This window comes from Gorilla gorilla, chromosome X (genome assembly GCF_029281585.2).
Source record: "Gorilla gorilla gorilla isolate KB3781 chromosome X, NHGRI_mGorGor1-v2.1_pri, whole genome shotgun sequence".
Lineage (NCBI taxonomy): Eukaryota > Metazoa > Chordata > Mammalia > Primates > Hominidae > Gorilla > Gorilla gorilla.
The window spans coordinates 59,791,554-59,819,484 of NC_073247.2; the positions used below are offsets into that span (position 1 = coordinate 59,791,554).

Consider the following 27,931-nt stretch of genomic DNA (forward strand, 5'->3'; position numbering starts at 1 on the left):
CTCTGGCTGTCCTGTTTCCCTAATACTGTCACTTCACCCTCTGCGATTCTGATGCTACAAATGATAGATATCGTTTTAGCATTTTCTTACGGGTCCTAGCGATTCTATTCATTTTTCTTTCAGTCTCTTTCTCTGACTTGTTCACATTGAACAATTTCCTTTTGGGATAGGCTGCTATTTCTGTTTTCTCAGGTGGTTTACCTGTCTTCCGAGCCGGTCACAGTGGTCCTTGTCCCCATGGTGGGGCCGGGGCAAGAGAGGGCCCTGGGTTGGGGGTGGGGTTCAGTTGAAGATGGGGTGAGTTTTGAGGGGAGCACTACTTGAGTCCCAGAGGCATAGGAAACAGCAGAGGGAGGTGGGATTCCCTTATCCTCAATGAGGATGGGCATCGAGGGTTTGGGGCGTGGCGCTGGGAACGGCAGCCCTCCCCAGCCCACAGCCGCGCATGCTCCCTGGGCTCCCGCCTCAGTGCGCATGTTCACTGGGCGTCTTCTGCCCGGCCCCTTCGCCCGCGTGAAGAACGCCAGGGAGCTGTGAGGCAGTGCTGTCTGGTTCCTGCCGTCCGGACTCTTTTTCCTCTACTGAGATTCATCTGGTAGGTCTGCAGGCCAGTCATCCCGGGGACTGAAGTGTGAGTGAGGGTGGAGAGGGCCTCGGGTGGGTCAGGCGGGTCCCGCTTCCTGGTCTGTGGCCTCTGAGGGAGAAGGGCCACGAGGTCGTCCTCCTTCCCTTCACAGGCTGCGAGGCCACCAGCGGCTTCGTGGTCGTGAAGGGGCCTGGACGGGGAGGAAGGTGGGCCGTGGAGGGGAGGCGGTCAGGGGCTCAGGTGAAGATGGGGTGAGTGCTGTTGGGGGGATGGAAGTCCCGAGGTGCCGGGAACCCCCGACGACACAGGGCAGATTCCCTGAATGGGGCCCCCGGCGGGGGCGAGGCGGGCGGTGAAGAAGGGGCCTGGCACCTGGGAAGGCTGCGGCCTGGTGAGCGCCCCCCCAGCGGTGTGGAGTGCGGAGCGCCCGAGTGAGAAGCACTGCAAGGTCTCACCTCCGCCATGGAAGGTCCGAAAACAGTGGGAAGGAGTGGGCGAGGCAGTGCGGTCCAACCAAACTTGCTGTGGGGGGGTGAATGGCTCTAGGAAGTGGGAGTGTGCCCAAAGCAGCAATCACGAGAATTGTGATTCACTAGGGTTTTCGTGGGGAGTGCACTTGTGAAACTAAACCTCATCAGAAATGACCTCTGTCTGCGGGGCGCAGTGGCGCTCGCCTGCGTAGTCCCAGTTACTCGGGACACTGAGGTGGGAGGATCCCCTGAGCGGGAGGTCGAGGCTGCAGTGAGCTGTGATCACGCCGCTGCACTCCAGCCTGAGCAACACAGCGAGACCGCGTGTCCAAAAGAAATTTAGAAAAAAATGTCCTCTGCCTTTTGCCACACGCCTTAAGATGATTGCTCTGCCAGCCTGGCCAGCATAAGTGGCTTTGTAGGCACTCAGACAGCGTACACACGTATGCTTAACTCTGGGACTCATTTTGAGAGTATTTTCAAAAGTAAAACGGCAAGTTAACATTTATCCATGGAAGTGATCGAATATAGCAGCCCTCTGGAGCGCACGTTCCCAATCACGGTTGTCTGTTTTCAGTGTGAAATATGAGTTGGCGAGGAAGATCGACCTATCGGCCTAGACCAAGACGCTATGTACAGCCTCCTGAAATGATTGGGCCTATGCGGGTGAGTGCTTAAACGTTAATTCGATGTTTTCTATTAGTAGAAATTAATTTTTGTGATAGCGTTGTTGCATTAGTGTGGAAATGCTGATAAAGTCTTTCCTGCTCATAAAAGATGATGATGGCATCTCATGAAGGAAACGTTGATTCTGGAGGATTTTTTTTTTCCTCTCGTGTTCTCCAGCTTTTGCCCATGACTTCTTTCTCAGGCTTTGTTTGTTAATGACAGATTGTACACATGTATTCCAACACAGAGTATAACAGCCTCCAAAGTCCTCGTGCGTCACTTTTCTCACAGTAACCTCCCTGTGGGTGGAGTAACCTTATTGGGCATAGAGCATAGAGTTGGAGAAATGTCTTTAGGCTTAGTTATGACCAGAAATAGCTATGTATTCTGTGTATATATGTAAAATTTTGTATCAATAACGAAACTTATTTTTTATTTGCACACCCACACATATTCCCCAGCCCGAGCAGTTCAGTGATGAAGTGGAACCACCAACACCTGAAGAAGGGGAACCAGCAACTCAACGTCAGGATCCTGCAGCTGCTCAGGAGGGAGAGGATGAGGGAGCATCTGCAGGTCAAGGTGAGGGAAAGGGAAGAAGAACGTCTGCTGGTGTGTGCGTGTGTGTGTGTTCGTGTGTGTGTTTGCACGTGTGTGTGTGTGTGTGTGTGTTAGGCATTGTCACATAGGAGGCACAGGAGGAAAGAAAACAACGGAAAGAATGCCTGAAATTGACTGGAAAAGCGAGGAGGCTATGTAGTTTGCAGCTTAGCTTAGGCAAATCCCTCACTATGATAAAAGTTCTCGACTTTATGAATGAGAGAATGGAGGTGCCAGGATTGTGTGTTATCCAAGAACCCTTGACTGGTGAATACAACATTTGTACTGTGTTCCAAGGTTTGTGTCTTCCTATCATGTATGTTGCTGTAAAGAAGGAAGTGATTTTGCTGAAAATGCTTAAAACTCAAAAGGCTTTACTGTAAGGTAGCTTAGTACTGACCCAAGAATAGACCCAGTTCAGAGGAGCAGGAGCAGCTCCAAAAACCGAGTCGCTGAATGTTGGCCCCCGTTTCCTTTGATTGATATTTTTATATGGTACGTTTGATAAAAGCTGGATAAATGAGGATACTGCCATACAGGTAGCTGGTTTAGTGATTTTTCTCGGCGGCTTTTAGGAGGTGATTAAATCCTTTTATGGTTAGAAAAGCAAAAACGGAATTATCCTGAGATTAACGTGAGATGGAAATAATTTCTCCGAGATAAAATGTTTTGAAAGGAAGCATCTATGTAACGGAGGTCATGGATTATTCCAGGGATGCACTGTTAAAAGTTCCTAGAATCTGACTGACAACAATGCCCATTAATTGCTGTCCGCCCACTCCCTTATTCTCAGTGCGGGACAGTATATTTTCTGTGATTCACAAACAATGTTGTATTTGGTGTTTTGTTCTTCACGGGGTTCATTTATGGAATATTACCTTTAGGACCTTCGGACCTAAATATAACTTTATTTGAACAAAGTGAAGTTTCTCTTTACCCCAGTAGGTAATGGGTGTCGTGACTGTAAGATTTTCCATAGTCCTCAAATCCATCCAGCTAATCAATCCTTCAGAAACTGACATTGTAATTGTAACTGAAATCCTATCCACGTGGTAGACTTCAGATTTCTCAGCTGACGCACACTGCTGTTGGTACTCTACGGCTGAATATAAGCATTCTACATGTCCTGTGGTTTATCCTTAGATTGTCATTTAGGAGAAAGGTGTAAAGCTGGGCTGAATGCCATGCACTCATAGTCCCAGCTACTTGGGAGGCTGAGGTGAGAGGATTGCTTGAGCCCTGGAGTTCAAGCCCAGCCTGGGAAACACAGTGAGACCTCATCGCTAATAAATAAATGAATGAATAAATAAATACATAAATAAATTCATTAAATAAAGAAAGGTTTCAAGGTATAGGAAAACACAGATGCAAAGTTTTTGTGCCTAGTGGCTGGTAATGTTGCAAACGTAACTCCTCAGTGAACTGTACCACTTAAAAATAGTTAAGATGGTAAATTTTAGGATATGTGTATTTTTTACCACAATTAAAAGTTCCTTTCTTCCTGAAGTTCAGTGCAGTTATCATATATTCTTTTAAATTTTTACTGTATGTATCTCCAAGACATAACATTTATAGAAAATTTGCAAGAATAGTACAATGAACTCATATACTGTTCATCTGGATTCACCAATTGTTAATAGCTTTCGCTTCATAGGTTTCACATCTCTTCCCTCCCTCTCTTACCGTGCTGCCCACACACTCACACACACACACACACACACACACACACACACACACACACATACGGACATGTGTTTACTGTTATTAATGCTGAATTGTTTCGATAAAGTTTCAGGTATTATGGTCCTTTATCCTATGTACTTGAGGGTGTGTATATCGTCAGAACAAAGAGAAAGTCATTTCTTGGATCATCACTGCACAAAGATCAAAATCAGGAAATTTAACAATGAGAAAACGGAGTCATTTAATACAGAGTGCATACTCAAATTTTGCCAGTTCCCCAGAAAATTTCTTTTTTCCTTTTTCTTTTCTTTGTTGAGACGGAGTCTCTCTCTGTGGGCCAGGTTGGAGTGCAGTAGTGCGACCTCGGCTCACTGCAATCTACACCTCCCAGGTTCTAGGGATTCTCATGCCTCAGCCTCCCGTGTAGCTGGGACTACAGGCGCCGGCCACTGCGGTCTTGAACTTCTGGCCTCACCTGCTCTGCCCACCTTGGCATCCCAAAATGTTTGGATTGCAGGCGTGAGACCCCACGCCCGGCCCAGCTAATTTTATTGATAGGATTTCTTTTTCTGATCCAGAGTCCAGTTCAGAATCACACCTTGCATGTGCTTTTCAGGTGTTTTTAGTTTCCTTTAACCTGTAATGTTTCCTTAATTTTTCTTGTCATTCACGATACGGACATTTTTGGAGAGGATAGACCAGTTGGTTTGCAGAATATTCTGCAGTTTGGGCTTTTTCATGTATTTTTAAAAGAGTTTTCTCACTCAGCGTTTATTGGTGGCTACTCATGCCATGTAAGAGTCTAAGCGCTAGGAGTGTAAGTGCTGTGAGAGACGGGATTTGAGCCTTGAGTCATTTAATACGAGAAGGACAATCAGAAGTAGAATAACAGAGAAGTGCAAAGGAGGCAGCAAAGTTGTCTGAGGGCAGTCTTCGGAAAGGAAGAGGGTATTATTTGGAACACCTTGTTTTCCTGTTTTCTGCTAACAGACTCCTGAAATAATGTTCCTGGGATTCTTATCAACACATTTATTATTACGTTAGCTAAAGCTTTTATATAATAATACCGAGAGCATGAATATTATTTTCTTATTCATACTTTATGTTTTACTGCTTAAATTGATACGTATTTTTTATTTTTAAGGGCCGAAGCCTGAAGCTGATAGTCAGGAACAGGGTCACCCACAGACTGGGGGTGAGTGTGAAGATGGTCCTGATGGGCAGGAGATGGACCCGCCAAATCCAGAGGAGGTGAAAACGCCTGAAGAAGGTAGGCAATCCATTAGGCATGCACACTGTAGGGTGTCTGTTTCCACGGTATCATATTGTAATTCTTACTATGTTTTTGAGACGGAGTCTCGCTCTGAAGACCAGGCTGGAGTGCAGTGGTGCCATCTCGGCTCACTGGAAATTCTGTCTCCAGGGTTCAAGTGATTCTCCTGCCTGAGCCTCTGGCGGAGCCGGGCTTACAGGCATGCTCCGCCGCGCCCAGCTAATTTTTGTATTTTTAGTAGAGACAGGGTTTCGTTATGTTGCACAGGTTGTTCCCGAACTCCTGACCTCAGGTGATCCACCTGCCTCGACCATGGAAATTGCCGGGATTACAGGCGAGAGCCACCGTGCCCGACCCAGCATTATATTTTTAATAACAGAGAGGTAACAGTACTGCCTCTTTAGTAACAGAGTTCTTATATAAAGGTTATTTGAAACGTAGTTCAGGCCCCAGCACCCGACTGATAGACTGTCAGATAGGGAAACAAACTGAGTCAAAGCTATGTTGAATTAAAACTTTTGAGTATAAATCCTTAAACCAGTAGCTCACAATTTTCAGATGCTTTTGTAAAGGTCTGCTTTTAATCAATACATAACACGTTTGTAACACCCATCACTTGGTGTGAAAAATGCTGAAGCACTCATGCGGGTTCTAATACCAGCTCTTACAGCCTTGGCGAGATTCTGAGTGAGTCCTTTCACTTCTAAACCTATCTTTGGTTCTTACGAAAATAGTGAGTTTAAGTCAGAGATTTTAAAACCATTTTCCATTCCGGTTCTTTCATACTCTGATCCTGTTGCATAGAATGCGTGGGACACAGAGATCATCTGCTTCGCATGGTTTGTTAATCACAAATCATGAAACCCTGGCCCGAGTCATCTGAAAATCTCTGAATTGAGATTTCATTGTCAGTAAGAAAGTGAGCGGGCACTCTGCTTCATCCTAGGTTTTCCGTGTGGAGAGCTGAATACGTAGTGTAAGATCTTGTGAAATTGTGAATTCTCCCTCTTCTTGGTTTGTTTGTTTGTTTGCGACAGAGTCTCAGTGTGTCACCCAGGCTGGAGTGCAGTGATGCAATTTCAGCTCACTGCAACCTCTGGCTCCCAGGCTAAAGCCGTCCTCCCACCTCAGCCTCCTGAGTGGCTGGAACTACATGCACAAGCCACCGTGCCTGACTACATTTTTTTGTTTTCATTTTTGTAGAGATGAGGTCTCACTGTGTTGCCCAGGCAGGGTTTCTCTGGCTTTTAATGAACAATTGCTTCTTTTTTTTTCTTTTATTTATTTATTTATTATTATACTTTAAGTTTTAGGGTACATGTGCACATTGTGCAGGTTAGTTACATATGTATACACGTGCCATGCTGGTGTATACCAGCATTGAGCAGATCCACCGGATACAGTTGTGATAGTGGAAATTTTTGTGTTATGCCTGATGAGAAATGGAAAAATTTCAACATTTCATGACAATATTTAGTTTACTTTTTTTGTAGATGGACTTTTTCAGAGTAAGTCAATCCATTCTGTTTTTGTGTTTTGAGAGTGTTCATTTTGAATATATGTTGAATTTCATCAAACACTGACCTGAGTCATCTTAAAACATGTGAATTGAGATTTCTTTGCTACTGAGAAAGTGAGCGGGCACTCTGCTTCATGTTTACTTTTGTCCTGTTGCATGAAAAACATTTTGCTTCATGTTTGATTCTGTATGTTGAAAACTGAAATCATCTATTGTGATTACCACAGGGTTTTTTCCCCCAGTAATCTGTTTATGTAGTCAATTACGTTGATAAATCTGTACTTTTTAAATTTTAACAATTGAGACAGGTCTCACTCTGTCATCCATGCTGACTGCAGTAGTGTGATCACAGCTTACTGCAACCTCAACCTCCTGGGCTCAGGCGATCCTCCCACCTCACCCTCCTCAGTAGCTAGGACTATAGGTACATGCCACCATGCCAAGCTAATTTTTCTGTTTTAGAGATGGTATTTTTTCATGTGGCCCAGGCTGATTTTATACTCCTAATCTCAAGCCATCCACTAGCCTCAGCCTCCCAAAGTGCTGGGATTACAGGAATGAGTCACGGTGCCTGGAAAGTTTGTACATTTAAACCAACAATGTGGTCATGGGTAATCTATGTCCTAATAATTTATTTAAGGATTTTTTTGTATATCCTCATGAGTGACATTACCTGTACTTTTATTTCATATCCTCATTTGTTGGACGTTGTTATCAAGGTTCCTCTAGCTTCATAAAACGGGTTGGTATGTAAAACCTCTTTTTCCATTCACTGGAACTCAAGTCTCCTCAAGGCTGTGAGTAATGCAGGGCTAGGCTTTCCCATAATGAGCTTTTCTAGAATGCTTCTCTCAGATTTGGACCCTACTTAAACAGCAGTGACCAAACGGGCAGCTCCAGGTACCTATCCCCTCAAACTTTGTGAGGGTCACGTTCTCTGAAGATGCCTCTTCAATTTGAAAGCTATCTGTTCCTGTTTCTCTGCTGATATTAACTCTCTGTGCACAGAAAGTTAAACGTCACTGGTTATTAATTTCCCTAGATTTTGATCTGTGCTATGTGGCTGAGAATGGGCTGACTGACCCTAGATCTGTGTATAATTATGACAATGGCTCCATTTATTTTTAAAATAAGAGGAATTATTATAAAATTCCTATCTACTGGATGTGTACTATCTATGAATTACTTCTTTGTGCTAGGTTGTGTACATGTATGACCTCTTTAGATCCTCACAAGATAAGGCAGAATTTTCATGAAATTGATGACTGACTCCAGTAAGAAGCAGATTTGGGGGGATTTCAATTTCTAAGCTCAAAGCCCTTGCACTTTTCTCAAAGTAAAGCTTTTGAAAGTGTTAAATGTACACGAACTGATGGTGTATATGATGATTTTAGTTGTAATCTGATGTTTTCTTAAAAAATTTACATATACAAAAGTGTTTGACTCAAAAGGCTTTGTTCTTCCCTTAAAGGAAGCATCTACCAAAATGTGGCACACAGACCTTGCATGGTGTCTCTAGGGCCTCCTACCCCGCATTTCCCCTGCTTTTTCTCTTGTTCTGAGTGAAAAACAAAGTGCTTTGACTGTGCTGTGACCCAGCCAGCTGCATGTTTACCCAGCATGCTTGAACCCAAGCTGGAGCCTTGAACATAAAGGTGTTTAAGTTGTTGCTCAAAATATGGAAAGAAACTAGCTCTGGCCTTGAACCAAATCCCTTAAACTCTCCTATAAAACTCCATAACCTGACCCCCTCAGTGCGGATATACCTAGGCATGACATCCTTGTTGCCTGTTGCGAAGATGCTTTAGCCTACTCTGAGTTCTCCCAATAAATGCTTTGGACTGATCACCCTGGTGTTTAGTGCTCCTTGGAAATCTTGACAGGCCCAATCTCTAGTCGGTCTGGGGCACTACCTTGTGGGAACTCTCCTACTTCTGCTTCCTGCTCCAGCCGTGGATTTGGCTGGATGAAATCATTAATACAAAAACAAACATTTAAAAACGTTTTTTCATGATAACGTGCTTATTATGTTACAGAAAATATAACACTAAAGCCATTTGCAACAGTTTGTGGGGAGAAAGTTAAGAATGTGTGTCACAAATCGCATGGCAAAGTGCCACAACATCTCCTACAAACACATCTGTCCTTCGAAGTTACTCACAGGTGGGGAGGGAGCAGCCACAAATCTCTTTTTTTCTTCCACAAAATCCTCTGTTGGCTTGATAGTCAAGAGATCTCACTCAGAAGCCCCCCCTTGCTGCCCGATTCCAGACCTCTACTGCTATTACTATACACAAAGACAGGTTACACCTCTGAGGTCTTGTTTGCATCTTCACAGCACCCCCCACCCCAAGAAAACTGTTCTGCCAAAAAAAAAATCCTATTCAGAATCCACCCTGCTTAGGGAATGACAAGGGATTATAAACAACAATGATTTCTCCCTCTTGCAGATGCTTAAAAATATTTCCTGATCCAAGAGGACTGAAAATCTATGATTCAAGTAAAGAGTGAGGCTAAATGCAGGGTATCTCAATTTACCCCAAATACATGAGGGGTCCCTTGGTTGTGGAGGTGGCAGAAAAGATTAGAACCTATATAGAAGAAAAGGGAAAGCAACCAGGAAAATTTGCTTAGGCAAACTTACTTGGGTCCTACTTACGCTGTCTCCTTAATAGGCAATGGCATGAAATAGCCATGGGTTTCCATCCTGGCTCTGACACACTGACTTTGCAATGGTGAAATGGTGGGAAAGGTTCTTACATTCTTTGGGCCTGTTTCCCCATTTCTAAAGTACGAATTAAAATATTTACACTAAATGATTGCTATGAAGAATGAGATGCCAATACATATGGTGTTTCCCACGAGGGATATGTTCTGGTGGGGCAGACAGACACATAAACAGAAGAGCAGTTGGGGTGCACACATACACACCCCAACAGTGAATGGGGTAGCTAAGAAGCAAGAGAAAAACAAGGAGAAAAGCCTTGTGAGAGTGAAAGAGATATACTGGACTTCTCATATCCACTGATCACTGGGTTCATCTACTTGATTCTGTTGATATAAGGCTGAATGACGGCAGGGCATGGAGGCTCACACCTGTAATCCTAGCAATTTGGGAGGCTGAGCAGGAGGATTGCTTGAGCCCAGGAGTTCAAGACCAGCCTGGGCAACAGAGCGAGACCCTGTTGTTTTTTTTTTTTTTTGAGACAGAGTCTCGCTCTGTTGCCCAGGCTGGAGTGCAGTGGCACAATATTGGCTCACTGCAAACTTTGCCTCCCAGGCTCAAGTGATTTTCCCACCTCAGCCTCCCAGGTAGCTGGGATTACAGGTGCACGCCACCACACCTGACTAATTTTTGTATTTTTAGTAGAGATGAGGTTTCACAATGTTGGCCAGGCTGGTCTCGAACTCCTGACCTCAAGTGTTCTGCCCACCTTGGCCTCTCAAAGTACTCGGATTACAGGCGTGAGCCACCACGCCTGGCCTCTTTATTTTTTGAAGGCTGAGTGACATCTGTGCCTCACACTTGACAACTAAAATAACCAGAATGGCAGTATTGTGCTTATTCAAAAAGTATTTATTGAGGGCTGTTTCTTTATCAGCTCCTTTATATATGAGAAGACATCAGCAAATTAGCCAATGTAGCCCCTAACTGAGAAATGATCTAAGAAAGTAGCAGTGTCCCAGATTCATTATAAATGTAAAAGTGTTTAATATTTATAAAATATTATATATTCACTATAAATACAAAAGTATAAAAGGTAATACATTGGTACTAGATGCTTCTGGGCAAAGTGCGTGGTGAAGGGCACAAGCCCTCTGTGACAGATCCCCAAGACAACCTTCAGCTTGATGATCTTCCAGACGCACAGGATTCAGAAGCTGTTATACTCACAGTTATAATCTATTAAAGTGAAAGGATACAGATTAGAATCAGCAAAGGTAAAAGGTGCATGGGGTGAAATCCAGGAGAGACCAGGGGCAAGATTTTAGGTGTTTTTTCCCAGTAGAGTGATACAGAGACACATTTATATACTGTCCCAGTAATGATGTGTGACAACACGTGAAGTATTATCAACCAGGGAAGCTCACCTGACCTTGGTGTTCAGGGTTTTTATTGGGAGTCATGTAGGCATGCAAAACTTGTGTAACTGACCTCAGCTACTCAGACTCTAGCCTTCCTGAGCAAAAACATTCACCATAAATCACATTGTTAAACAAACTTATTGGATCCCACTGTTAACAGTGTGGCCCAAAGACTCAGGCATAAAAAACACTCTTATCAGGCAGTCCTGCTGAGTTAATCCTTTCCTGCACAACCTCCTCTAAGAGAACAGAAGTTTGCAAAGAGAGATTTCCTGTGATGTCTCATCTGCAATGTATTATTTCCAGTAAGCAAATTACTAGTTTAATAATGGCTACACTTAATTAAGTAAGCAAGGAGCATGTCATCATCTCTCTCTCTCCCAACAATAACAACAGCAGCAACAATGAAACAATGCAAAAACCAACAACAAAAACTTGTCTGAGAATCAGCTGCTGGGAATCAGGCTCTGTGCTCTGGGCTAGAAAGACTGAGGATCGAGGAATGATTCATGCAGGATAAGAGTTATCACAGAGCTCAGAGTCTACTCCCAGGGGATGATGTGTGTTCTAGGTACTGCTTCACTGTAAATAACTTTTTATTTATTTATTTATTATTTAGTAATAAATATTATTTATTTTTACTTATTAATAAATAAATAAATTTATTTTTACTGTCACCCAGGCTGGAGTGCAATGGCACGATCTTGGCTCATTGAAGCCTCCATCTCCCAGGTTCAAACGTTTCTTCTGCCTCAGCCTTCCGAGTAGCTGGGATTACAGGCGCCCATCACCTTGCCCGGCTAGTTTTTGTATTTTTAATAGATGGGGTTTCACCATGCTGGCCAGGCTGGTCTACAACTTTTGACCTCAAGCGATCAACCTGCCTTGGCCTCCCAAAGTGCTAGGATTACAGACGTGAGCCACCGCGCCCGGCCAGTAAATAACTTTTATTTTATTTTATTTTATTTATTTTTTGACAAGAGTCTCACTTCTTGTCACCCAGGCTGGAGTGCAGAGGCATGATCTCGGCTCATTGCAACCCCCGTCTCCCGGGTTCAAGTGATTCTCCTGCCTCAGCCTTCCGAGTAGCTGGAATTACAGGCGCCTGCCACCACGCCTGGCTAATTTTTGTATTTTTAGTAGAGATGGGGTTTTGCCATGTTGACCAGGCTGGTCTTGAAGTCCTGACCTCAGGTGATCCGCCCGCCTCAGCCTCCCAAAGTGCTGGGATTACAGGCATGAGCCACTGTGCCAGGCCAGTAAATAACTTTTAATCTCTGTTCATTATCCCCCTTTTCAGTAAAAAAATAAAAATCTCACTGCTCAATTATTCTCATGTTATAGATGAGGTAACGAGATCAGAGAAGATAAGTATCTCATTCATGGTCAAGTCAGTAGTCCCTGGTGCAGCCAGTTTTCAACCTAGGACTCTTGGAACACCCATGTACTTTTCATTATAAGCATTTTTTGTGCTCTTAATATCGTCTTCTGTTTTAATTCACATTCGCCATAAATACAGTTCCTTGCTCAGCTTGCCCCCAGAGTCCCTTTTTATTTTACAGCTTTATTGCTAAAGTGCCAACATGTTTTTCAGAGGCTGAGACGTTTTGCACTCTTGCCAGCAGTGTATGAGGGCTGCATTTGCTCTACAACTCCATGAACACTTGATACTACCAGTTTTTTACATTTTAGCCATTCTAATAGGTGTGTAGTCGTACCTCCTTGCAGTTTTAATTTGCATTTCAACACGTTGAACATATTTTATTTTTTTCTCTCTCTCTCTCTTTTTCTCTCTCTTTCTCTCTCTTCTTTCTCTTTTCTTTTCTTTTTCTTTCTTTCTTTCCTTGAGTCTTGCTCTATTGCCCAGGTTGGAGTGCAGCGGCATGATCTCAGCTCACTGCAACCTCTGCCTTCTGGGCTCAAGTGATTCTCCCTGCCTCAGGCTCCCAAGTAGCTGGGACCACAGGCATGTGTCACCATGCCCCCGCTAATTTTTGTATTTTTAGCAGACACAGGGTTTTGCCGTGTTGGCCAGGCTGGTCTCAGACTCCTGAGCTCAAGCGATCTGCCAGCCTCAGCCTCCCAAAGTGTTGGGATTACAGGTGTGAGCCACCGCACCCAGCCAGGGAATTTTCTTTGCCAGGGAATTTTCTTTTCTATTCTTCTTCTTCTTCTTTTTTTTTTTTCTGACAGAGTCTTGTTCTGTCGTCCAGGCTGGAGTGCAGTGGCACCATCTTGGCTCACTGCAACCACTGCCTCCGGGTTCAAGCAATTCTCCTGCCTCAGCCTCCCGAGTACCTGGGATTATGGGTGTGCACCACCATGCCTGGCTAATTTTTGTAATTTTTTAGTAGAGATGGGGTTTCACCATGTTGGCCAGGCTGGTCTTGAACTCCTAACCTCATGTGATCTGCTGGCCTCGGCCTTCCAAAGTGCTGGGATTACAGGAAATTTTCTTAATCTAATTCTAGACCATTTTTATTAAGACTTTATTTTTATATTGTTTCACTCCTTTTGCCTATTTATTCAACTTTCTGGAAGGTTTGCTAACCTGGCTTTTTCAAGTCTTCCCATTGAATGCTTTTTATTAACTACCTGATTTCCAGGAAATTTTTAGAAATCTACTTTTGTTTCACCTTTGTAAAAAGCAAGACCGGGCACGGTGGCTCATGCCTGTAATCCCAGCACTTTGCGGGGCTGAGGTGGGCAGATCACTTGAGGTCAGGAGTTAGAGACCAGCCTGGTCAACATGGTGAAACCCTGTCTCTACTAAAAATACAAAAAAAAATTAGCCAGGTGTGGTGGTGGGCACCTGTAATCCCAGCTATTTGGGAGGTTGAGGCAAGAGAATCGTTTGAACCCAGGAGGTGGAGGCTGCAGTGAGTTGAGATGGTCCCACTGCGCTCCAGCCTGGGTGACAGAGCGAGAGTCTGACTCACTCTCTCTCTCTCTATATATATATAATATATATATAATTATATATAATATAATATATTATATTAAATAATATAAATAAAATAAAATAAAAAGCAAAAATAATTCTACTTTTTCTGACTTAATGGATGCCTAAAACATAGACGTACAGCTTACCCAATTAAACTCTCCTTGTTGAGTTCTGATACCAGTATCATGGCAACTTCCTACAAAATAATGGAAGGTCATTCTTTCCCTCCCCAGTGGAAGGGTTCACATAGCCCTGGAGTTGTATGGTGCCCATAGACTTTCATGTCCTGACATTCCTCAGCCTTGACAACATCCTAAATGTTTTTATTTTGTTTTGTTTTTGAAAAGGATAAACGATGGCCTGTGGAGACAGGGATTTTTTAGTTGTATCAACATGGGAGTGCTTTCATTGAGCTAATCTCAGTTTAGGGCAAACTGAAAGTCAGGGAAACTGGCTGATGCCTGTTTTTCTCCCTGTTGCTCAATGATTGTCTTTGATTCAGAAATTTGAGTGTGGAGGCACTTGAAGGGAAGATGGAAATTGTGGGCAATGATGAAAGGTGGGAAGATTTTTTTTTTTCTTACAGAAAAAGATAGACCCATGAGGTTTGGTTTATTTAGATTCCAGTCTACCCATTAAAGGTGTCTGGAATTGTCTTCTTATTGTTCAGGCTTTGGATCACAGACCTCTGTCAGGAACTGTGTGGCTGCATCAGAAGCCATGCAGAAGACAGGTTCTAGCCCCCATCAGCCAGGGCACCTGGCAGAGGAAATATTAACCTAGGCTACTGGGATTATTGTCCCAGGTAAGGTACATAGTTATTATACACAAACTGGTCTATGTCACAGAGAATGAAGGCCTCAGGAGGACCACAACCCTACCCCACCCCTAGACTTGTCTATTGGGTGTCATGACACTGAGACATCCACGATGAATTCCGAAGAGAGGTACCAGCTCCACCAGGCTGCTCAGGCCAAGAGTCTCAGGTCAATGAGGGCTACAGACATCTGAAATTCCAGAACTCGCAGGATGAGTGTTTGCAGAAGTTGTGGCACCTCCTCCTCCTTCACCAAAACTGTCTGCTTTGGTATACTGGTAACAGCCATTGATTAGTTTTAAAAGTTTATTTATTTTAAAATTGTAATAAAATACATATAACATAAAATTTACCATCATGGCTTTTTCTTTTCCTTTTTTTTTTTTTTGAGAGAGTGTCTTGCCCTTTTGCCCAGGCTAGAGTGTAGTGGCACAATCATAGCTCACTGCAGCCTTAAACTCCTAGGCTCAAGTGATCCTCCCATCTCAGCCTCTTGAGTAGCTGGGACTACAAGCATGAGCTGCCATGCCCAGATAAGTTAAAAATTGTTTTTTAGAGATGGGGTCTTTCTATGTTCTCCAGGCTGGTCTTGAATTCCTGGCCTCAAGCTATCTTCCTGCCTCAGCCTCCCAAATCCCTGAGATTACAGGTGTGAGTCACCAAGCTCAGCCCATTTTAGGCATTTTAAAGTGTACAGTTCAGTAGCATTAAGCACATTTACATCATCTATCATTTTCAAGAACTTTTTCACCTTGCAAAGCTGAAACTGTACTTATTAAACCATGACTTTCTATTTACCCTTCTGTCTCCCTCTTTCACTCCTGATATTGGTTTTATGTCTTCTCTTTGTTTTTTGTTTGTTTGTATTTTTGGTCAGTCTGGCTTGTTAGATCAATTTTATTAATCTTTCCAGGGAACTAGCTTTTGGTTTCATTGATATTTTTTCTATTGTTATTCATTTTCAATTGTCTTGATTTCTTCTCTTATCTTTATTATGTTCTTCCATCAGCTTGCTTTAGGTTTATTTGTCTTTTTCTCATTTTGTAAGGTGGAAGCTTAGATGTGAGGCTTTTGTTTCTATTTTTTCTTCCTATTGTCCAAACCCAAGCTTTCATTTCTAATGTAAGCATTTCATGCTATAATTTTTCCTCTAAGCACTGCTTTGTGTCACAGATTTTGATGTGTTGTGTTTTTGGTGTCATTTAATTCAAACTATTTTCTAAACTGCTTTGCGACTTATTATTTGGTTATAAATAGGTTATTTATAAGTATGTTCAATTTCCAAATATTTGGAGATTTTCTAGATATTTTTGTCATTGATTTCTAGTTTAGTTTCATTATAGTTAGAAAACATCCTGTGCATTATTTCAGCTCTTTTAAATGTGTTTAGATTTTTGTTATGACCTAGATAATCCAAGATTATCTCCCCATGTCAAGATGCTTAACTTAATCACATCTGCGAAGTTCCTTTGCCGTGTAAGATAATATATTCACAGATTCTGGAAATTAGGATATGGGCATCTTTGGGGGCCATATTCTTCATACCACACCCCGTTTCCCTCCCTAAGCGTTTGTAGTGACTGTCACTGTCCCCACATTGGACCACAGAGGTGGACACGGATGGGGCCTAGCTCTGTCAATAGCAAGGAGAAAAATACAGCAGTGGTTGACAGCCACTAGGAATAATAATAATGACAATGTTGATAATAACAGCTACCATTTACCCCAGGCTTGGCATGTGCCATCGCTTTGCTGGGATCATAGGTGCCACCATTCCTATTCTACAACGAGAAATCTGAGGTCCAGGGAGGCTCTATGATTTGCCTGGTGTCACACAGATGGCAGGCAGCAGAGGAGCCAGGGTTAGTGCTCAGACTTTCTCTGCAGCCTGTGCCCCTAAGCCCTACCTCAAGTCATTACCCCTGAGGAGTTGGAGGGAGGCCTCCTCAGAGTGGATCATTTATGGAGCTAGACCTGTAGGATGGATTTTAGGAATTCGCTAGTGGCCAAATAGCTATCACTTCTGGACCTGCAAAGAGGCTGTTTGACTCCACCTTTCTCCCTCTCTGTCTCTCTCCCCCTTCCTCCTTCTCTCTCTCTCTCTGACACACACACACACACACACACACACACACACACACACACACACACACACACACACACCATGGTGTCTTATATTCATGGTTTAACCTCTATTGCTCAGGGTTACTTATGAGTGGGGTGGGAATCATGACCCACAACACACATGGCGGCCTGCCCTACACAAAACTCTGCAGCTAGTGTAGAAACACCCACAGCCCTGTCTCCCATTAAAGTGGCCTCTGTTGTTGAAGGTCAGCAGGAGGCAGTCTGGGGGAGTTAGTTTCCTGTGGGCATCTTGGGAATGGGTGAGCAGCAGACTGTGAATGGTGCAGGTGTCTGGACCAGGACTTCTGGGACACCTCACTATATCTTTCCCCAAATCCCTATGCCTGCTGGCTACTGGGGCCTGTCACAACATCCCTGTTAAGGCAGAACTGGAAATGTCTCCCAGATCCAGATGAAACTCCAGATCCAGACTGAGAGTCCAGGGCAATTTGCCTAGGGCTGGAAGAGGTGGGGTGATATTCCTGAAGGAGGCGCTGGGGTGAGTGTCACCTCAGGAGATGGGAGGACACTGCAGAGCTGGGTCTGTGAGGACAGAGAAGGGACCCTGGGAGGGACAGGAGCAGCGTGAGCATAGGGAGTGCCCCAACTGCGGTCATCCTGGCATTGGCATCTGGCCCCAGCTCTGCCCCACCCTAGCTGGAGGGCCTGAGCCAGGGACCTGCCTTTTCAGTGCCTTAGTGTCCTCATCTGTGACAGAGGTGACAGGGTTTTCTTCCAAGGGTCCTAGTGGGAATTAAATGAGATAGCACATAAGAAGGGCTTAGGATACTGCAAGTCAGATCTGTGATTACCTAAAACAAAGTTGTTCTTTAAATTTAAGATTGATACTTTCTTGTTACGGCTCATGGAAAAAAAAAATTAATTAATTAAAAAATAAATTTAAGATTGAAAGCTTCATGACACTTTTACCATATTTCATCAAATCTCAGATGCTATAGATTGTGTGTCACACTCTTATTGTAAGTAACCCTAAGAAAGAAAGAATGCTACTAATTGAACTCTGACCTGTTGCCTTCTCAACTCAGTGACTGTATGATGCATTCCTGATTTCAGATACATTAAAATATTTTAAGACTGAGTGCACTGGCTCACACTGGTAAACGCAGCACTTTGGGAGGCCAAGGCAGGATGATCACTTGAGCCCAGGAGTTCCAGACCAGCCTGGGCAACATAGAGAGACCCCATATCTACAAAAAAGTAAAAAATTAGCCATGCATGGTGGTGCATGCCTGTAGCCTTTGCTACTTGGGAGGATGAGGTGGGAGGATCATTTGAGCTCAGGAGTTTGACATGCAGCGAGCTATAATCATGGCACTGCACTCCAGCCTGGATGATAGAGTGAGACCCTATCTTAAAATATATATATTTATGTATAATATAAAAATATATTTTAAAGTACATTTTAGAATTGATAAAATAGGACATTTTTCATTATTTAATTTTACAGTTACCTTCTGTGGCAATTGTTTCTAATTTTGTATAGTGATAGAATCTTTCCAAAACATTTCGTTTAAGAACAAAAGCGATTTGACCTTAGGGAAACTTTGAGATGGCTCTACTAGTCTGAAAGGGATTGTGACAGGGCAGTCCCCTCAGGTGGGAAGTGAGTGACTGGAGTTCAGGAACCACTGCTGAAGTCATGCCTCAGGGCATGCCTGCCCCCTCAGCCTCTCCCAACTGCCCAGAAGGACCTTCCTGGGGGCAGATACACAATCACACCCCATGGTGCCCACTTTGAGGATGGATGCCCAGGCTGGGATGGAAGGAAGAGGAGTTAATCCACTGATTCAGCATCTGTCCAAGGATGCCCACACAACGTCAGGTGCATCCTGACTGCTGGAAACCCGGCAGTCACACAAGCATCACACAAATCCTCAGGTGTCACAGTCTGGTGAGGGAGGCTGACACACACAAGCACAACAAAAATAAAAAGAAAAGGAAAAGGCATAGCAGTAGGTAGTTATGAGGATGGAACTCTGGATCCAGATGGACTAGGTTCAAATCCTGGTTCCATGATTTCCCAGCTGTGTGATCTCTGGCAGGTTACTTAACCTCTCTGTTTCTCAGGTGCCTCATTTGTAAAATGGAGGAAACAACATTATTTATTTCATTCGGTTATTGTGAGGACTATTAGGTGAGTTAATATTTGTGAAGAACTTAGAATGGGTCCTGACATAACATTAAATGTTCAATACGTGGTTGCTAATGAAAACACTTTAAAGCCTCGAATTAGAAGTGCAGCCCATGAGGCCGGGCACAGTGGCTCATGCCTGTAATCTCAGCACTTTGGGAGGGCAAGCCTTGCAGATCATCTGAGGTCAGGAGTTCGAGACCAGCCTGGCCAACATGGTGAAACCCCCATCTCTACTAAAAATACAAAAATTAGTGGGACGTGATGGCTCACACCTGTAATCCCAGCTACTCAGGAGGCAGAGGCAGGAGAATCACTTGAACCTACGAGTCAGAGGTTGCAGTGAGCTGAGATCAGGCCACTACACCAGCCTGGGCAACAGAGAGAGACTCTGTCTGAAAAAAAAAAAAAAGAAATGCAGCCCACGGAAGATCAAGAAGGGACATGGGAAGAGAACATAATGTAAAATGGGGATGCTAAAAGCGCTACCCTCCAAGGTTTGCTGTGCTTATTTCATTACGTCTTTCTTAACGTGTAGTCATAGTGTTAAGTCTCCATCCCTTAGCAGGAGCCCTGTCCCCCTCCTCCATTCTGGATGCCACTTTTGTTATTGCAGCTCCAGGCTCCGAGATTTCCCTGTGACTCCCAACTGAACTGGTTGGCGCTTTCCGAACTGATATGGAGCCCCCTTTCCTTGCCTGAAGTCCAGTTGGGCTTCAGGACTTTACACCGGGCTCCCTGGAGGAGGTCTGTCTCCTCCCCACTGTTAGGATCTGGGGATTCTTGTCCTCTTATTGTCAGTCTGAATGAGTCCCATTCTATCTTCATTCAAGTCATAAAGGTTAAGGTCAGCCAATGGTATTTGTCAGTGAGTGAATGAAGACTGACCAAATGAAGCAAAAAGAGATGGCTTACCATCTCCCAAGCTCCTGAGTCAGCCCTCCCCAAGCCCACCCATCTGAGACAGCCTATGGAGTGGTGTGGGGCCAGACCTCAGGTTAACAAAGCTCTGTCTTTCCCTCCTTCTGTTGGGATGAGGCACTAGGCTGTTGGGATTGGACACACACACACACACACACACACACACACCCCCATCCACTTTTCCCTGCTTACAGTGTTGTCCTGTAAAAGGCATTCCCCCTGCCCCCTGTCCCCCGCAGGCACACACAGGTCCTATCCATTCTTTTTTTTTAATTTTATTATTATTATACTTTAAGATTTACGGTACATGTGCACAATGTGCAGGTTTGTTACATAGGTATACATGTGCCATGTTGGTGTGCTGCCATTTAGCACCAGTAACTCGCCATTTAGCATTAGGTATATCTCCTAATGCTATACCTCCCCACTCCCTCCACCCCACAACAGTCCCCAGTGTGTGATGTTCCCCTTCCTGTGTCCATGTGTTCTCATTGTTCAATTCCCACCTATGAGTGAGAACATGTGGTATTTGGTTTTTTGTCCTTGCGATAGTTTGCGAGAATGATGGTTTCCAGCTTCATCCATGTCCCTACAAAGGACATGAACTCATCCTTTTTTATGGCTGCATAGTATTCCATGGTGTATATGTGCCACATTTTCTTGATCCAGTCTATCATTGTTGGACATTTGGGTTGGTTCCAAGTCTTTGCTATTGTGAATAATGCCACAATAAACATACATGTGCATGCGTCTTTATAGCAGCATGATTTATAATCCTTTGGGTATATACCCAGTAATGGGATGGCTGGGTCAAATAGTATTTCTAGTTCTAGATCCCTGAGGAATCGCCACACTGACTTCCACAATGGTTGAACTAGTTTACAGTCCCACCAACAGTGTAAAAGTGTTCCTATTTCTCCACATCCTCTCCAGCACCTGTTTCCTGACTTTTTAATGATCGCCATTCTAACTGGTGTGAGATGGTATCTCATTGTGGTTTTTATTTGCATTTCTCTGATGGCCAGTGATAATGAGCATTTTTTTCATGCGTTTTTTGGCTGCATAAATGTCTTCTTTTGAGAAGTGTCTGTCCATATCCTTCACCCACTTTTTGATGGGGTTGTTTGTTTTTCCTTGTAAATTTGTTTGAGTTCATTGTAGATTCTGGATATTAGCCCTTTGTCAGATGAGTAGATTGCAAAAATTTTCTCCCATTCTGTAGGTTGCCGGTTCACTCTGATGGTGGTTTCTTTTGCTGTGCAGAAGCGCTTTAGTTTAATTAGATCCCATTTGTCAATTTTGGCTTTTGTTGCCATTGCTTTTGGTGTTTTAGACATGAAGTCCTTGCCCATGCCTATGTCCTGAATGGTATTGCCTAAGTTTTCTTCTAGGGTTTTTATGGTTTTAGGTCTAACATGTAAGTCTTTAATCCATCTTGAATTAATTTTTGTATAAGGTGTAAGGAAGGGATCCAGTTTCAGCTTTCTACATATGGCTAGCCAGTTTTCCCAGCACCATTTATTAAATAGGGAATCATTTCCCCATTGCTTGTTTTTGTCAGGGTTGTCAAAGATCAGATAGTTGTAGATATGTGGCATTATTTCTGAGGGCTCTGTTCTGTTCCATTGGTCTATATCTTTGTTTTGGTACCAGTACCATGCTGTTTTGGTTACTGTAGCCTTGTAGTATAGTTTGAAGTCAGGTAGCGTGATGCCTCCAGCTTTGTTCTTTTGTCTTAGGATTGACTTGGCCATACGGGCTCTTTTTTGGTTCCATATGAACTTTAAAGTATTTTTTTCTGTGAAGAAAGTCATTGGTAGCTTGATGGGGATGGCATTGAATCTACAAATTACCTTGGGCAGTATGGCCATTTTCACGATATTGATTCTTCCTACCCATGAACATGGAATGTACTTCCATTTGTTTGTAACTTCTTTTATTTCATTGAGCAGTGGTTTGTAGTTCTCCTTGAAGAGGTCCTTCACATCCCTTGTAAGTTGGATTCCTAGGTATTTTATTCTCTTTGAAGCAATTGTGAATGGGAGTTCACTCATGATTTGGCTCTCTGTTTGTCTGTTATTGGTGTATAAGAATATTTGTGATTTTTGCACATTGATTTTGTATCCTGAGACTTTGCTGAAGTTGTTTATCAGCTTAAGGAGATTTTGGGCTGAGACGATGGGGTTTTCTAGATATACAATCATGTCATCTGCAAAGAGGGACAATTTGACTTCCTCTTTTCCTAATCGAATGCCCTTTATTTCCTTCTCCTGCCTGATTGCCCTGGCCAGAACTTCCAACACTATGTTGAATAGGAGTGGTGAGACAGGGCATCTCTGTCTTATGCCAGTTTTCAAAGGGAATGCTTCCAGTTTTTGTCCATTCAGTATGATATTGGCTGTGGGTTTGTCATAGATATCTCTTATTATTTTCAGATACGTCCTATCAATACCTAATTTCTTGAGAGTTTTTAGCATGAAGGGCTATTGAATTTTGTCAAAGGCCTTTTCTGCATCTATTGAGATAATCATGTGGTTTTTGTCTTTGGTTCTGTTTATGTGCTGGATTACGTTTATTGATTTTCATATGTTGAACCAGCCTTGCATCCCAGGGATGAAGCCCACTTGATCATGGTGGATAAGCTTTTTGATGTGCTGCTGGATTCGGTTTGCCAGTATTTTATTGAGGATTTTTGCATCAATGTTCATCAGGGATATTGGTCTAAAATTCTCTTTTTTTGTTGTGTCTCTGCCAGGCTTTGGTATCAGGGTGATGCTGGCCTCAGAAAATGAGTTAGGGAGGATTCCCTCTTTTTCTATTGATTGGAATAGTTTCAGAAGGAATGGTACCAGCTCCTGCTTGTACCTCTGGTAGAAATCGGCTGTGAATCCATCTGGTCCTGGACTTTTTTTGGTTGGTAAGCTCTTAATTATTGCCTCAATTTCAGAGCCTGTTATTGGTCTATTCAGAGACTCAACTTCTTCCTGGTTTAGTCTTGGGAGGGTGTATGTGTCGAGGAATGTATCCATTTCTTCTAGATTTTCTAGTTTATTTGTGTAGAGGTGTTTGTAGTATTCTCTGATGGTAGTTTGTATTTCTGTGGAATCGGTGGTGATATCCCCTTTGTCATTTTTTATTGTGTCTATTTGATTCTTCTCTCTTTTCTTCTTTGTTAGTCTTGCTAGCGGTCTATCAATTTTGTTGATCTTTTCAAAAAACCAGCTCCTGGATTCATTGATTTTTTGAAGGATTTTTTTGTGTCTCTATTTCCTTCATTTCTGCTCTGATCTTAGTTATTTCTTGCCTTCTGCTAGCTTTTGAATGTGTTTGCTCTTGCTTCTCTAGTTCTTTTAATTGTGATGTTAGGGAATCAATTTTAGATCTTTTCTGCTTTCTCTTGTGGGCATTTAGTGCTATAAATTTCCCTCTACAAACTGCTTTGAATGTGTCCCGGAGATTCTGGTATGTTGTGTCTTTGTTCTCGTTGGTTTCAAAGAACATCTTTATTTCTGTCTTCATTTCGTTATGTACCCAGTAGTCATTCAGGAGCAGGTTGTTCAGTTTCCATGTAGTTGAGTGGTTTTGAGTGAGTTTCTTAATCCTGAGTTCTTGTTTGATTGCACTGTGATCTGAGAGACTGTTTGTTATAATTTCTGTTCTTTTACATTTGCTGAGGAGTGCTTTACTTCCAACTATGTGGTCAATTTTGGAATAGGTGTGGTGTGGTGCTGAAAAGAATGTATATTCTGTTGATTTGGGGTGGAGAGTTCTGTAGATGTCTATTAGGTCCACTTGGTGCAGAGCTGAGTTCAATTCCTGGATATCCTTGTTAACTTTCTGTCTCATTGATCTGTCTAGTGTTGACAGTGGGGTGTTAAAGTCTCCCAATATTATTGTGTGGGGGTCTAAGTCTCTTTGTAGGTCACTAGGGACTTGCTTTATGAATCTGGGTACTCCTGTATTGGGTGCATATATATTTAGGATAGTTAGCTCTTCTTGTTGAATTGATCCCTTTACCATTATGTAATGGCCTTCTTTGTCTCTTTTGATCTTTGTGGGTTTAAAGTCTGTTTTATCCGAGACTAGGATTGCAACCCCTGCCTTTTTTTGTTTTCCATTTGCTTGGTAGATCTTCCTCCATCCCTTTATTTTGAGCCTATTTGTGTCTCTGCACGTGAGATGGGTTTCCTGAATACAGCACACTGATGGGTCTTGACTCTTTATCCAATTTGCCAGTCTGTGTCTTTTAATTGGAGCATTTAGCCCATTTACATTTAAGGTTAATATTGTTATGTGTGAATTTGATCCTGTCATTATGATGTTAGTTGGTTATTTTGCTCATTAGTTGATGTGGTTTCTTCCTAGCCTTGATGGTCTTTACAATTTGGCGTGTTTTTGCAGTGGCTGGTACTGGTTGTTCCTTTCCATGTTTAGTGCTTCCTTCAGGAGCTCTTTTAGGGCAGGCCTGGTGGTGACAAAATCTCTCAGCATTTGCTTGTCTGTAAAGTATTTTATTTCTCCTTCACTTATGAAGATTAGTTTGGCTGGATATGAAATTCTGGGTTGAAAATTCTTTTCTTTAAGAATGTTTGAATATTGGCCCCCACTCTCTTCTGGCTTGTAGAGTTTCTGCTGAGAGATCCGCTGTTCGTCTGATGGGCTTCCCTTTGTGGGTAACCCGACCTTTCTCTCTGGCTGCCCTTAACATTTTTTCCTTCATTTCAACTTTGGTGAATCTGACGATTATGTGTCTTGGAGTTGCACTTCTCGAGGAGTATCTTTGTGGTGTTCTCTGTATTTCCTGAATTTGAATGTTGGTCTGCCTTGCTAGATTGGGGAAGTTCTTCTGGGTAATATCCTGCAGGGTGTTTTCCAACTTGGTTCCATTCTCCCCGTCACTTTCAGGTACACCAATCAGACATAGATTTGGTCTTTTCACATAGTCCCATATTTCTTGGAGGCTTTGTTCGTTTCTTTTTATTCTTTTTTCTCTAAACTTCTCTTCTCGCTTCATTTCATTCATTTCGTCTTCCATCGCTGATACCCTTTCTTCCAGTTGATTGCATTGGCTACTGAGGCTTCTGCATTCATCACGTAGTTCTTGTGCCGTGGTTTTCAGCTCCATCAGGTCCTTTAAGGAGTGCTCTGCATTGGTTATTCTAGTTAGCCATTCGTCTAATTTTTTTCAAGGTTTTTAACTTCTTTGCCATTGGTTTGAACTTCCTCCTTTAGCTTGGAGTAGTTTGATCTTCTGGAGCCTTCTTCTCTCAACTTGTCAAAGTCATTCTCCATCCAGCTTTGTTCCATTGCTGGTGAGGAGCTGCATTCCTTTGGAGGAGGAGAGGCACTCTGCTTTTTAGAGTTTCTGGTTTTTCTGCTGTTTTTTCCCCATCTCTGTGGTTTTATCTACCTTTGGTCTTTGATGATGGTGACGTACAGATGGGTTTTTGGTGTGGATGTCCTTTCTGTTTGTTAGTTTTCCTTCTAACAGTCAGGACCCTCAGCTGCAGGTCTGTTGAGTTTGCTGGAGGTCCACTCCAGACACTGTTTGCCTGGGTATCAGCAGCGGTGGCTGCAGGACAGCGGATATTGGTGAACCGCAAATGCTGCTGCCTGATTGTTCCTCTGGAAGTTTTGTCTCAGAGGAGTACCCGGCTGTGTGAGGTGTCAGTCTGCCCCTACTGGGGGGTGCCTCCCAGTTAGGCTACTCCGGGGTCAGGGACCCACTTGAGGAGGCAGTCTGCCTGTTCCCACATCTCAAGCTGCATGCTGGGAGAACCACTACTCTCTTCAAAGCTGTCAGACAGAGACATTTAAGTCTTCAGAGGTTACTGCTACCTTTTGTTTGTCTGTGCCCTGCCCCCAGAGGTGGAGCCTACAGAGGCAGGCAGGCCTCCTTGAGCTGTGGTGGGCTCCACCCAGTTCGAGCTTCCCGGCCACTTTGTTTACCTACTCAAGCCTTGGCAATGGCGGGCGCCCCTCCCCCAGCCTCACTGCCGCCTTGCAGTTTGATCTCAGACTGCTGTGCTAGCAATGAGTGAGGCTCCGTGGGCATAGCACCCTCCGAGCCATGTGCAGGATATAATCTCCTGGTGTGCCGTTTGTTAAGCCCATTGGAAAAGCACAGTATTATTAGGGTGGGAGTGTCCCGATTTTCTAGGTGCTGTCTGTCACCCCTTTCTTTGACTAGGAAAGGGAATTCCCTGACCCCTTGCGCTTCCCTGATGCGGCGATGCCTCACCCTGCTTCGGCTCATGCACAGTATGCTGCACCCACTGTCCTGCACCCACTGTCTGGCACCCCCCAGTGAGATGAACCTGGTACCTCAGTTGGAAATGCAGAAATCACCCGTCTTCTGCGTCGCTCACACTGGGAGCTGTAGACTGGAGCTGTTCCTATTCAGCCATCTTGGCTCCACCCCCCTCAGGTCCTATCCATTCTGCATCATGTCTAGTGAGGGGGGTCTCTGTGGTATAACATGAACCCCATGGTTAATTTTACTCTGCAAGTCATTGGCTATAAGTGGTCATTTAGAGTCTCCCCCACCCCAGGCCAGTAGTTTGCTGCGGACATTGTTGTCCACATTGCTCTGTGCGCACGTGCGAGTGTTTTTTCTTTTTCTTTCTTTCTTTTTTTTTTTTGTTGTTTTTGAGATGAAGTTTCATTCCTGTTGCCCAGGCTGGAGTGCAATGGCAATCTTGGCTCACCGCAACCTCTGCCTCCCAGGTTCAAGCAATTCTCCTGCCTCAGCCTCCCCAGTAGCTGGGACTACAGGCATGCACCACCACGCCCGGCTAATTTTGTATTTTTAGTAGAACCGGTATTTCTCCATGTTGGTCAGGCTGGTCTCAAACTCCTGACTCAGGTGATCCTCCTGCCTCGGCCTCCCAAGGTGTTGGGATTACAGTGAGCCACCATGCCCGGTGAGTGTTTTTTCGGTGAGTGTTTTTTCTTTTAAGGCCACATTCTTACAAGTGGAATGGTTTTGTCAAAGGAGCCATTCATTCAACAAACACCTAATGACTGCTTACTCTGTGGTGGGTGCTGTTCTAGGTGCTGGGAATACATCGGGGAATTAGAAGGCCATATGTGCCTGCCTTGATGGAGCGGAAATTCTTGTGAAGGATGTTTCCAGTTTTTATTTTGGTATATGCTGCCACATTGCTGTCCAATTACCCGCATCCTCAGCTCACTCCTGGGGTGGGGGCTTTGAGGCAGGTGAATAAATGCCTTGGCCTTTGCTCTCTGCATGATCTTCAGGGTCAGGACCTGGGACGGGCGATCCCTCTGGGGTCATGAGTATGAAACGACGGGAGGTGGGGATGGAATGGTCCACTGGGGAGTAGGGAGGTGGAGAAGGAACGGTTTGCAAGGCATTTGCACAGAAGCTTCCTTGATCGCACCACTAGGGGGCCTATGGGGGGAGGGGACAGCAAATCAAGGATGGAAACATCCTGCCAGGCGATACCACTGCGGTAGGCAGAGACAGAACAGTCAGCTCTGGGAGGCACCACTGGGTAGGGGGCTTGGATCAAACCATTGTGTGTGTTGGGGGGACTCGAAGGGCCGCTTCCACCCCATGCAAGTGGTTGCAGCCCAAGACTCTGAAGAAGGCAGGAATGATGCTACCTTGACTGTCCGTAGCCCACACCCACCCTCTCGTTTCCTATCCCAGGCAGGCACCGGCTAGCATGACAGGCCTCCACCTCTCCTTGGGTCCAGTCCCAGCTCCTTGGGCACCGCCTTCTTTGGCTTTTTGACTTTGAAACCTTGGCTTGCGCGTTCAGGGGCATGCGATTGGATCCAAGCAGAAGGGAGCGGGCTGCAAGGCTCGTTCTCGGATCTGACTGGTCAATGCGAGCTTTCATTTCTCCTAAGCTTTTTCTGCGTGCAAAAGGGGCAAACTCCTGCACCTCAACTCGGTCACACGCCAAGCTCCAATTGGCCGCTGGTTCGGCGCAGGCGCAATGGTTGCTTGGCCAGAGTTCCGGGCTGCGGTTCCTGGGAATTTTGGGATGAGAAGAGAGATTCGAATCCTGTCTCGGTGCCTCGAGACTGACATTTGTCAAAGGGGCCAAAGATAG

At 44.0% G+C, this 27,931-nt stretch overlaps 1 protein-coding gene across 1 annotated transcript; it reads left to right on the forward strand.

Annotated features, from left to right (window-relative positions):
• Positions 1 to 465: 465 nt before the first annotated feature.
• Positions 466 to 27,931, forward strand: LOC129529807 (G antigen 2D-like). Its single transcript, XM_055375806.2, has 5 exons — positions 466 to 595; positions 1,634 to 1,722; positions 2,187 to 2,307; positions 5,153 to 5,278; positions 27,726 to 27,931. The coding sequence occupies exons 2-5, from the start codon at positions 1,642 to 1,644 to the stop codon at positions 27,929 to 27,931; spliced, it is 534 nt and encodes a 177-aa protein (XP_055231781.1). The 5' UTR covers positions 466 to 595; positions 1,634 to 1,641.